Raw genomic sequence first — 13,039 nt, 5'->3', positions numbered from 1 at the left:
AAGTCGGATTATCCTTATTACTATTACAACTACTACCTCTTGTGAATAAGTCTTCGTTGTGAAATCATTATATGTGATTGAGATGAATGGTTGAGTGGTGAGGTGTGTTGGAGGAATTGTGGTACGGTGACTTATGCTACGTGATGTGATTTAGTTCCTTTAGTGAGGAAGGTATTTGTAGGGAGTAGCGGGACTCCATGAATAGCCCGGAAGGAGCACTTGTTTACGCCATGTGATGTGGGATTGCAAAGGTGATATATATATGAGTAAACGTAAGGGTTTATTTGATGAATATACGAGAGAAGTGATTGGTTGCTGAGACAACACCATAGAGTCATGTATCAACAGGTCTTTCTCTTTAAACATGTGACGTTATGACTAAAGCGAAGTCGAGGAGCGGATAGAGTATTCGGAATAGGGTGTTATGGTTAGCCTATAGTCTTGATGTATAGTCACGGAACTTCATTTATGTCGTCGATATTGGGACAATCACTAATCATGTTTTGTTTCTACTTTGAGATACCTTACCTTGTCCCCGTTATTCATTCTACCTGTCATCCCATTTGCATATAATGGTTGTGTAGATTTCTCTGCTGGGCTAGTGTAGCTCAACCTATCATTTTTCAGGTATGAACCCGGAGCAGTAACATAGAGCGAAGTGCATGCATTCAAGTGATATTCTCGAAAGAGGTGGTAAAAGAGACCTATGGACATTTTGATAAAATGCATTTTTTTGGGAATGTAATGGAACCTATTTTTTTTTATGATGTAATATATTCAAACTCTTGGAGTTGGATCTGTAATTTAATGATTAGGACATGGTGAAATCTTTTGGTGTATTATGTAAGATATCGTGAGGAGTTTTATTTACAAAAAAACTATCTTTATTTATGTTAAAAATCGAGGGCATGACATAATGTATGGTGAGATTGAGTCTCAGATTGGGCGCTTAAAAATGCCAAGCATTTTTTCTACTGGTTATGCTATTGACAGCCTATTGATTTGTTATAAAGGCAAGAAGAATTAAAAAAAAAAACCTAATTTCCAATACACCTTTAGAAATTTTGAAGGCACTTTAACACTTAAAAAATAATTGTATTTTGTTGCCTAGCTTATTGATAGTGTATGCACTGTTATTAGCGTTTTCCTTTTTTCATACTAGGTACATCGCGACGTGCGATGCACGTCCGTCATGCCCGTTGAATGGTGTGGAATTTTTTTCCGAAACATAGGCTGTAGGAGTTTGGTGTTGAGTTTTATATAGATAAGTATGTCATTTTTATGATAGCAAAAAGCCTATCTAAAGTAGGCAGCAGAAGTCTGTTTCATATACATAAGTAGCTGCACAACCAACTGGAATTTTGGAGTAACTGCATGACTTTGTTTGCCCAAATTCCCGGCCAAGATCAATGGGAAATCACAGAATACCTGTTAAGACCATTTGAATCCATCCACAAGGTTTTAACTCACAGAATATTTAGGCTATGATAAAATATGGATGCCCTTTAAATAATCCAACCACAAGTACCAATAAATACTTACACTACAAGTCAATCCAATGCTGTATTTAAACACAACAGCAAAATATGAAACATGTACACAATACTTCAAACTAAAACAGCAAACAGAGAGAACATATAGAAAGCAGATCTCTATTGTGTACCACCAATATCATGCCTCACAAGTTTTGGCAGAAAGTAAATTTCAATTATGGCAGCTTCGTGGTACTTGTGTATTGAATGCACAATTTAGGCCTCAGCATAATCCAAATGGTCCTACTCATGTCTTTGGAAGAATGGCGACAACCTTCGAGTAATAACTATGCAACTATGCAACGAAGAACAGTATATTCTCAAAAGTCAGGAGTAGAACAATAATATCATTGTATAAAATTAAAAACAAGAAATCTGCTAATCATAATAACAAATTAAATTGGCAGTTCATTAGGCACAAGGTGCAGTCGCATAAAAATTCAAATGCATTGAAGACCTGATATTAAATAGCTGGAATTATGTTTAACCTGAAGACTATAACATACCTATCATCCATGGGGAGTCGGGGACACATGAAACCATGATATCAGCTTGTAAGTTGACATGCTTCTGCAATTACGTTGCTCAATAAGAAATCAACTGAAGACTCTGGATGTGACATTATTTTTATAAAAATGTAAGTACCTGCACAAAGTCCATGTAATCCATCCGATAGAGATGATCACCGGACAAAATTAGTATGTGCTCCACGTTCTTCTTCTTGGCATCCTATTAAAATCATCAATACCACAATTAGTCCTTTTAAAGTTCCAAAGATTAAAAATAGATTGATAGTGAATGATTCTAAGCCTAGCACACACCTCATTTATACACGTAAATTATAATCTGCTGCTCCTTAGAACCACTCCTTTCCTACTTCTCCTTCTCCTGGTGTTTGAGTGGCAGCTAAAACCTGTTCCCAATCAAAGATCTCCATGATTGATCAAGAAGTTTCTCCAAATATTGTCATCTAAATTACTATAAGTGTAATCAGTGATCTTAAAAATTGATTGACTATTACCATGAATAGCATGAATTCCTGTATAGTGACTCATGCTCACCTAAATCATTTCACCTCCATAAAATCATCCCCAAAGGTGATGCGTTTCCAAAGTTATACGTGTGAGCAAGGTCATGAGTTGCATTATACGCTAAAAAGCACATTGGATACTTAATAGTTCAACACAAACCAAAGAGAATATGCAACATTCAGCCCCAAAAACTAAAGATCAAGACCAAAGCAGTTTATCAATCAGTGTGTAACCCCAAATTTTCAAAAAAATAATAATAATAAAATTGGAGGCGCAAAAATTTTAGATAAAAATCTCACCTTTGACCCTTGATTTCTGGACAAGATCCGATGAAATTAGTGGACCCCTGTTCCTCTTTGTCTTCTTCCATCGCTGAAGCAGAGCAGAAAAATAGTACAGAGCAAAGATATTCAGAACTCAATCACAAATTACAGCAAAATAGTCATGAAAGTTGATGAAATCGAATTAAAAACCCTAACTTATTTTGCTATAAATTTATCTTCCGGAACTAAAAATTCCATTTTTGGGTCACCTCAAAAAAAGAAGAAGTTAGAGAATTACGTACTCTCAAATCTGCATAAATCAAACATCATTTCAATGTAATTTTAATTTTCGGTCAAATTTTCAAAAATAGTGAAACTCTAACGTAAAGCTTCAAAAACTAAGTGAAATTATTATGGGTTTTTGGATAGTAGATTTGGGGGAGAGGGCGAAGAGTGGATTCAATCGATTGATCGAGAGAGCAAACCACAGATTTGGTTTTGGTTGTCTTCGGCCAACAAAACCACCACCACCACCGATTGCCACCTCCACCGCCCTCTTTCTATCTCCAATCCGCTAACTGCCAACCTAAAAAAATTAACACTAACAAAGACATGCAAGCGGGCAAATCGAATACATAGAAACAAAATTTAAAGAAAACCCTAGATCTACAGCCAGAAAGGATTAACATTTAACACACAGAGAAAATATTTCTACCTTATGCGATTTCTGCTAGCCTAGGGTTTAAGATTTGATGGTGGGATCGTCCAGTGAGCGTGAGTTGACTGATTTTCTTTGCTTTGCTCATATTGTCTTTCCGAGCCACAGAGAGAGAGAGAGAGGGAGGGAGGGAGGGAGGGAGAGAGGTTGATCAGAGAGAGAGGGAGGATGATCAGAGAGAGAGAGAGAGGGGTATTACGTGAGGTCCGGGAGGGATCACCTCGTCGAGTCCGCCTCAAATTTCGCTTCTCTTCTTCTCCTGCTTTCTCTCTCTACATAACGTGTTCATCTCCTCTGGTTTCTGTTGTGTACATGTGCGTGTGTGTTGCGTGGAGCAGAGGAAGAAAAGGAGAGGAGGGCACGTAGCCCACAAAGCCCAAGAGGTAAAATGACCATTATAGCCAACCGACCAAGAACAATGTCCAACCAATCCAGGGGTACAATTGTCCAAATTGGACACAAATTGCCAAGCGAAAATCTGCCCAAACCTGATCTTCTTAAGAAGAGGTAGGATATAGATGCCTCAACCTCATCAAAACCCTCGAGATTCTATTCTAGCTGCTAATGTAGAAGAAGATTTTGTTGTAGAATTGGATTGGACTTCGAGCAAAGTTTAGGTCGACTCAAGCTTCCATTGACCTAGGCCTGTCAATGGATCGGATCCGATCTGAAAAATCCGATCCGAATCCGATAACGTCGATCCGATAATCCGAATCCGGTAATCTAAATAAGGATCGGATTGGATTAAATCCGTTATTGATCCGAATCCAAACTTTATTTTTTTTTAATTTTTTAAATTTTTTTTTAGAAAAACAGTAAATGTTTTATTTTTGAAAAAAAAAATATTTAAGAAGTTGTATTTTTATTTTTTACTTCTTATTTTAATTTTTTTAAATTTTTTTTCGGAAATTTTTTTTTTGCTAAAATTCTTGAAGGAAAAAAGTTTTCGGATCGGATCCGGATTTTTCGAATTCGGATCCGGATTACCACTATCGAATTCGAGTCTTATCAAATTTGGATCAGATTTGGGTTTTATTGGATCCGGATCTGTCGTATCCGGATCGAATCTGGCCCCGTGACAGGCCTACGTTGACCCTGCATACAATGTAGTCCTACGCCCTGTTTGATAGATAGCCCGCTTGGGCCATGGGGGGATGGGATAACGAAAGTGGTCTAGTCCAGTCCAAGAATATATAACGTGTTTGGTTAATTTGATTTTGTTGGGGTGGATTAGGTATCCCATGGGATGGGCAATCCCTCGACTGATGGGATTAGCCAACCCAAGGGGGGTGTTATTACCAATCCTCTCCCATGGGATTGGTGATGACCAGAATAAAATATTTGTTCTACTGAGTCTCAAACAAAGAAGATATTTAATTATGAGAATTTTAGAGATAAAAATTAATTATGATAATTTGAGATAAAATGATCAGAAAAAATAAGATCTTTGCACCGATTCAAACGGATCGAAAATTAGGGTACTTAATTTTTTTAACCATATTTTTTAATACATAAAAAGTCTAAAAAAAATAGGAGTAATTTTGTATAATTAATTTTTAACCATATTTTTTAATGTTTGCTTCATTTTCATTTACCATTTTTATATCAGTTTTGCACAAAGGTAAAAATAGAAATAGACATTTTCAATCCAATCTTATCCCATGTAAAATAAACATAGTAGATAATAATCCTATCTTGTAATTCTGTGCAAAACAAATATGCAAATTACTACTCTCACATCATTACCAATCTATTCTCTTTATCAATCTCAATCTTAATCCTACTTAATTACCAATCCCCTCGAAACGAAACCTGGCGACAGGCGGAGCCTCCAAGATGCAGCAAAATGATTCTCCTCTTTAATAAGGGCGGAGCCAAGAATCTCTGGTAGGGAGTCAATATTAGGAAGATAATTATTATCCTACCTCTTCTTAAGAAGATCAGGTTTGGGCAGATTTTCGCTTGGCAATTTGTGTCCAATTTGGACAATTGTACCCCTGGATTGGTTGGACATTGTTCTTGGTCGGTTGGCTATAATGGTCATTTTACCTCTTGGGCTTTGTGGGCTACGTGCCCTCCTCTCCTTTTCTTCCTCTGCTCCACGCAACACACACGCACATGTACACAACAGAAACCAGAGGAGATGAACACGTTATGTAGAGAGAGAAAGCAGGAGAAGAGAAGCGAAATTTGAGGCGGACTCGACGAGGTGAAAAAACATCACGATATCATGAAATATGTGTAGAAGTTCGTAAATGTGTTTCTAGGGGTGAGCATGGACCGGATTGGTCTAGTTTTACAGAAAACTAATAACCAAACTACTATTTACAGATTAAGAATTAAGAGAACCAAACCAACCCATAAAATTTATAGAACCAAACTAATCCAAGCCATTAAAAGGCGGTTTAGTTTCAGTTTTAAACTGAACACTTGAAATTGAGATATCATCCCCATAAACTATTTGAATAACTTAAAATTGCATATCAAAACTAGCTAGTTATATTAAAATCATCAAAACTCACTAACATCACTAACTAGCTAGAAGTTTATAGAATTAATCTTGGAATAGGTTATCCCTTTCAACTCTTTTGATTCAAGCGATCATGGATCCGGCGCAAACCATTGCCCCAGACACAAACCATTTGCTCAGAGAATGCAAATCAATCTAACTCTTTAACAATCAATCAACACGGACAAACGTTCTAGAATGTCTTGGTAGATTCCAAACCAATTAGAACATTACCTTCATAGGTTTTGGTTTGTACCTATTCTTGCTATAGTGGATTATTCATCCGTGTTCAACGATGAAACTTTTGCTTATCCAATTCAAAAAAAAAAAAAAAACCCAGTGGATTCAAGGTCCAAATGCATTTTGCTTCAGGTTACATGGCATAGAATAGAACTAGAACCAAAGAGCAAATTCGTCATACTTTTAACTAGCATCATTTGATATCTATCTGCAATTGAACAGCCCCAAAACTATTGAAGATCGAGCTAAACTTGTTAAAGAGCTAAAGAAGTTTAAATAGCCAATGAGGTGAGTCCAGCATTGTTCAATATTTTCAGAGAGGTCCTGCCAAGCTGTACCAAAAAGGCGACTTCCGCTTCCTCTTCCTCTTCCTCTTCCTGAACAAGCATTGAACAAGATCTTGATATTAGTTCTTCCCCACAAAAGTTCCCACAGCTTCCCCCCAAAAGCTCCCACAGCTCAGGATCTCTGCATATCTGAATTTTGGATAAAACTCAAAAGTCAGAGAGGATAAGACAAAATTATGATATAGCCAAAACGGTGAGATAAATGACTATTCGTCTTTCAGAAAGCTCAGTTTCAACACTAATACGTCAATCGAAGTGCTACATTATTGAAATTGAAATACTGTAAAAAGACAAACTAAAAGCAAAGCACCAGTACTTGTTCCTTCTATTAAGCTTTCATGAAAAAAGGTTCCTTTTTAATATATAGTATAGATCTGTTAGTGACAAAATCAAATTCACCCTTGTACATGGATTATCACACAAATTCTTGTCTATTTCAGACAAGAAGATTTCCCACCAGCAATTGGGCGATATCATAGATTGCCCCAACCATACAACTCGATAGCTAGAATTAATGCTGGATAGTTCAATATAACTAGCTCAATTTTATATTGCCAAAAGGAGTGGCTTCTATATCTATTTATGAAGCTAGGTTTTCATTGCAGCAGCAGCTTTCAAACGTATCCAATACTTGTCAATCTGCAGCACACCAGTTGATAGGCTTACACATTAATAGGTTTGTGTGGTTGAATGTATATACACGAGAAACATTAATTTCCTATTGAAACTACACTAATTCGAGATAGTCTTGCAAGGGCCGGATAGATTGACTACACTCACTACAGACCTAACCTTTGTCATATTTTTTTTCCCTCTGAGCAAACCTAACCTCTGATGCCATATGGAAACTAGATACCACAGGGCTTCAAATACAAAACCACCTTAATAAGTAAATCTTTGACCACTGAACCAATGACCCACTTCTTTGAATAAATTTATAATTAGCAAAATCAAAAAGCTTTCTTGCTAACAAAGTCCTAAACCAAGAACCCAAGTTCGCATTGAAAAAAGGAGAATAACTGCCAATAAAACAAATTGCTAGTCAAATGAACTGAAATAACAGTAGTTCGGCATGGCATTGGAAATCAAAAAAATATAATAACAAGATAAGGGGCATGGAATAGGAAAGCATGTAGTATCAGTACTTGCAATTGTAAAATCTCATGAACTTACCACTTAAAAAGGAGGTGCAAATATGGGGATAAAAGCATTTTTTCATGAACCACTTAACACAATACTCAATCCTGCTTTGGGATTCAGACTCTAATCCATAGTAACCCATTATTCTATTAAATAATTAAAAAAATAGTCAAGGAGAAATATGTCATGGATAGAATCAAATATTTACAAACAAAAGTATTCAGTTATTCGAGAAAAATCAATATACTTTTAATGTCGAATTAGGATTAAATAGTAGATTATATGATTGACTTTGGAAGTACTTCCCTTGGTCAGGGGTTCGACTCCCCACCGGGTGAGTACCCTAATTGTAAGTGGGGGGCCGTGACTCGCGCTAGTTCCCCCGAGGTTTGTGGTCGCGTAGTTGGGTCTAATTGTGGCTCGGCAATAGGGTTGCTCCTTGGTTATCAAAAAAACAAAAGAAAAGAAATATAAAAACTATTCCACTGAAACCAAAAGGAGGTGCAAATAAGAGGATAAAAGCATTATTTTATAACTACTTACAATACTCAATTTCTTTATCAGGACTCTTTTGAGGATTCCTGAGGTTGTTAGTGGGTGAAAATTCAGATTTGTGATCATGAGCTATCTCTCGAGACCCAATGGCTCCCGGACCACCCTCTAATCCATGTTACGTAGATTTTTTCTAAATATGTAGTGTATCCATGTTCCAAATTCAGATAAGGCTATGAGAGTCCAAGAATTTTTGCAGTTCGGATTTATCACAAAAAAATGCAGAGAACTCTTGGATTACACTTGAATTCTTGCATCTGTGTGGTCAGTGTTCTTGAGATGGAAATTAGACGAATTCAATACTAAAATAGCACAGTTGCGCTTGAACCCCGAAACCGAGTCCATGTAAAATAGCACCTCATTCCTATATCTTCAGTTTACAGTTAAGAGGTTGTCATTTGTCCATCAGTCAAGAAATTATTGCAAGTGATGGAATTACTCATTGTGAGTAATCTCTCCCTCCCAAGTCCGAATCAGACCAAATTTTGCAAACAATCACAAGGTTAACACCAATAAACTAATTACAAATAAAAATAAAATTCTTCCAACTAAACAAGCTTATGACGATGTGATGTAATGGAATAGTACCTTAACTCAAAGACTTTGACATAGTCATTTCAAAGCATCCATCGGAGAGAAGAAACACGGTATGTCTGTGTCAGCAACTGAAGTGCTCCAAGGTACAATAACACGTTTCTTATTCTTTTTCAGCACTCTTGTTCGAGGATTGTAAGATGCTAGAGCTAGAGTAGTCTTGGTGTCTTGCGTTGGTGAACTTTTGAACATCATCAACAGGCTTCCGTCTTTCAACATTCTCAATGGCCTGACATGTCCTTTAATATACTTGTAAATAATTGGTTCTTCAATGACCCATTCCAAAGTCCACGACCCAAAGTCTCCATAATCTTTCATCGCCCAGAATCTCCAAACACTGCACGAATGGTCGTTGTGAAGGTACAACTGATTATCTACAACCCGAAGATAAGTAAAACCTTCTCCAATGTGTGAAGGCAAGGGAACACTTCCAAATTGCTCTTTCTCGACATCGAAGTAGCAAATAAACCCTAAATTCTCAACGCCTATCCAGTGAAGAGCCCCATTCAGAAAAATAATTCGGGCAACTCTATGAGTGGGTGGTTGTCCAGTGTCCCCCATGCTCCTCCACTCATCATCAATCCCAATTGTAAAAATGTCACAGTACAATCTACCCGGTCTATATGTACTAGTTAACCTTAGCACCTTGTACTGATCATTTGATGGACTATGCCCCAACCCCAATCGGACCAATTTATCGGTCTGTCGTGCCAATTTCGGAGGTTTTGGAAGCATAAAATGTTGTGCCCTAAGTGGGTTAAACACAATCACAGTATCAAGGTCATCATTAGACGAGAAATTTGACAACAAAATCGACCCATTACATGAGGCTACTATATACATATGAGGGAAGTAGATGTCAAGTCTGAATTTCATGGGGCGAGGTATAACCCAGGGATCGTGGAGCGGGAGGATTTCGAAGTGAGAGGAGGGGGTTTTATTATTAATATTAATACCGTTTTGGTAGGAGAAGAGGCTGAGAGGAGACCTTGAGTGGTGCAATTTGGCGAAGTAGGGTTCGAGAGTAAGCTCACGCCAGGTCTTGCAAACTCGCTTGCAGGTGAAGATGGAGTTGAGAGGGAGTCGAGATAGAATGTCGCAAGTGATGTGGCTTGGGAGGTCTGAAATGGTGACGGCGGGGACGGCGGCGGCGGCGCGATGTGCCAATCTCTTTGATCTTCTCATTTTTCTTCTCTGTCTAATCGATACGAAACCCTAGATATGAGATACAATCATTCTACTACCACATCCATTTACATACCCAATTACACATCCACACTCACAACAAAGGTGGAGTCCGCACATACTACACACCCAGTGTATGTGGGCCCCACCTTTGTTGTGAGTGTGGGTGTGTGATTGAGTGTGATGTTAGAATTTTCTATGAAGATATGAAACAATAGGGATATCTGAAAGGTCTCCTGATTTTATCCCCTCCTTTTTTTCTTAACTTGGCATAAAAATACACTTGCAGGAGAGTGACGTTAACATAAAAAGAGTGGCAAAATTATTTTCCTCTGAAACTGTGTCGTTTTATAAAACAATGAAGAGGAGCTGTTATGAGCTCTTGGATCTCCTCATTGATATGTTGGCACCTCCACATTAAAAGTCTCATAGGATCCTAGGATTCTGTTTATGCCCGTTTTTTTACCAAATCTTGAACTAGCGCTGGAGGGCCATTTAATTAGATACTAATTAAATTGGGTTGAGATTTACAAGTTACTCAGGCTAAATTTTAATGGGCTACATTAATTTTATGATTTGGAGCAAGCGCGTTTAATTCAAATCCAAGTGGAGCGAGATACGCCGGATAACTGTTCCATGGAGATTAGTTCGACCCTATTATTAGTTATTTCCCAAAAAGTTCAAATGGTCAATTGGCCACATGTTAAGCTAGCAAGAAAAATGGGGTAATGGGGAGTTATTGCCACATCACCCCTGATCTGTTAACTACCAGAAACCGTCCATGATTTTGCATGCATAAAAAGAGGGAGCCTCATGGGACATATGTCGGCCTGTGGAGCAAAGCAGAATTCAGATTCAGGTCTGAATTAGCTTATTGTTGTGCCTATAAATACAAGTTCATAAGATGAAAAATAGGTCTAACACCAATCAAAGCCCAGCGCTTAAAAACACTTTCATACTTTCAACAAAGTAGACTATCGAGTGCCTCATACTCAAACCCCATTTCGAACTTACTTCTTTAAGTAGTTTGACTTTTACTTTTCTTGTACCACTTTTATTATCCCGGTGTAATAAAGTTTACGTTTTACGCATTTCTTATACGACTAAGAGATTCTAAGTCCAAACCCGTGTGGCAAACCACGAACCTCCTTGTGATCATTCCCTTTGGGTCACACACAATCGCTTACAAGTTAGAAGTTATGATTCACGGTAATCGTCATCCAAAGTTAGGCGCTACAAGTCTTGGCACGTCCGCACTCAACCAACTAACATCTGCAATCGCATCTGCGCCTTGCTCGGCGTACCTGTGACAAAAATGAGAGTTTTCATTAGCACGCCCGGTAGGACCCTAGTCGTTTCAAGGGGTATTACGCTGATTCATTCGCATGTCAATTCGATACGTTGAATTGGATGTTGAGATTCGACGATGTAAAGAAGAAATTCGTTGGCGCGATGATAAAGTCGACGAGCTTGAATATGAAATCTATCGCCTTGATTGTGAGAGGCGTCGACCCAATCCTACGGAGGATTGGTTTTTTGAAGCACAAAATCGCTACAACAATGAAATTCAAGGGCTTGAAGATGAAGTTGACAGACTTGAAGAAGAGGATCGCCAATTACGCTATGAGGTAAACGGTCTCTTTAGTGCCAAGTCACGTGACTATTCAAACATTATGTATTCAGCCCTGCTCAAACAACATGAATTCCGAAAATGGTGGGCTTGATGATCCTCTTACTCAGACCTTTGAGGGCCAAGTTGAAGAAAATATGAGTACTCAGTCCTGTACTATTGCATCCGATGAAAAACTCTCACAGGAATTCATTGATCCCTTGGATGCATGTTTGCGTAAGGTTAAAGAATGTCTAATCAACTCCAAAAAGGTCATCGAAGACAATTTAGCACGGATATCAACTCCTTTTCCACCACAGATATCACAATTTAACACTTTAGGCCCAGCTTCAGGCCTGAATGTGTTTAAACAAGGTTCTAACAAGTACTCCAGGCCTCCAGGATTTTCTCAGTCCTTAACTTCTGAAAGGCCTACACTCGGGGGGCAAATAGGCCAAGGACTTCGACTCGGGGGGCAAGAGTCTCAGTTCAGCCCTTTAAGGATTCCTGAACAGCAGCAAAGCATAGATGATACAGATTGTGGCAATAGTTTCAGGCCTGATCACAGCAGCCAACATTCATAAGTTTTCCAAAAACTTTTAGATGGTAAGCTATTTCCATACTCGGAGGAGTGAAAAGATAGGTCTGTTTCAACGCAAAGGGAGCAAGATTTCAGACCTAGAATAAGCCAGAACATGGAAAGATCAACTCGTTCTCTCCTCTGAAATGTCATTTCAAGCGTCTGAAGGGCCACCACATTTAGATTCACTCCTGGGCAGAGATGCAAGTCAAGGACGATCTAGTCCTGCCATCAGCTATGGGGTCAAGTCTGAATTGCACATTCCACTCATTCCAGAGCAGGAGGAATTGAATGTAGAAGAGGAAACCGACGGCACTCCAAGGCTTGATCTTGATTCATTTGTAATTGGTGATCCCCTTCCTCCCCCTGTTAATGAAACCCTTTTTGGCATTGTCCAAACTGCCAAAAGAAATTACAAGCATAGGCCAACTGTAGGCCTTAAAGTTGTGGAACTACGCCTGCATTTTTGTGGGGCACATCAAAAGCGTATCTTATTCACTCGGTTTACGCAAAAAGGTTGTAGTTGTAAAAAGTGCTAAGTAGCCAATGAAAAGTCCTTCATAGGCCGAACAAGCATCTCTAAAATGTTCGGCCAAGGCCTATCAGTCATTGAGTAGGCCTTATTAGAGTTTTACTAGGCCTTTTCCCCAAAGGGGGAGGCCTTTTCGTTTCATTGAGCAGGCCTGAAAGTTCAAAGCAGATGTTCCGGCCTTCCAATATATTTTTAGGCTTTACCAGG

General features: G+C 38.5%; 1 protein-coding gene and 1 long non-coding RNA gene across 2 annotated transcripts; both read right to left on the bottom strand.

The window, feature by feature from the left end:
• Window positions 1–1,483: 1,483 nt before the first annotated feature.
• LOC131326499 (uncharacterized) lies at window positions 1,484–2,418 on the bottom strand. Its single transcript, XR_009200009.1, has 4 exons — window positions 2,354–2,418; window positions 2,178–2,261; window positions 2,039–2,102; window positions 1,484–1,819 (listed from the first exon to the last, which is right to left on the bottom strand). It is a non-coding gene; the product is annotated as an uncharacterized LOC131326499 (long non-coding RNA).
• A 3,977-nt stretch (window positions 2,419–6,395) lies between these two features.
• Window positions 6,396–10,244, bottom strand: LOC131326213 (F-box protein At3g07870-like). The gene is made up of 2 exons (XM_058358900.1): window positions 8,921–10,244; window positions 6,396–6,769 (listed from the first exon to the last, which is right to left on the bottom strand). Exon 1 carries the CDS (start codon window positions 10,109–10,111, stop codon window positions 8,945–8,947), a length of 1,167 nt encoding a protein of 388 aa, XP_058214883.1. The 5' UTR covers window positions 10,112–10,244; the 3' UTR covers window positions 6,396–6,769; window positions 8,921–8,944.
• Between the last annotated feature and the right edge of the window lie 2,795 nt (window positions 10,245–13,039).

This window comes from Rhododendron vialii, chromosome 5a (assembly GCF_030253575.1).
Source record: "Rhododendron vialii isolate Sample 1 chromosome 5a, ASM3025357v1".
Taxonomy (NCBI): domain Eukaryota; kingdom Viridiplantae; phylum Streptophyta; class Magnoliopsida; order Ericales; family Ericaceae; genus Rhododendron; species Rhododendron vialii.
This window is presented reverse-complemented; position numbering and strand designations above follow the sequence as displayed.

What these genes read in the sequence shown, in the direction of transcription:
- LOC131326213 (XM_058358900.1), bottom strand. Translation starts at nt 10,111, where the DNA reads ATGAGAAGATCAAAGAGATTGGCACATCGCGCCGCCGCCGCCGTCCCC.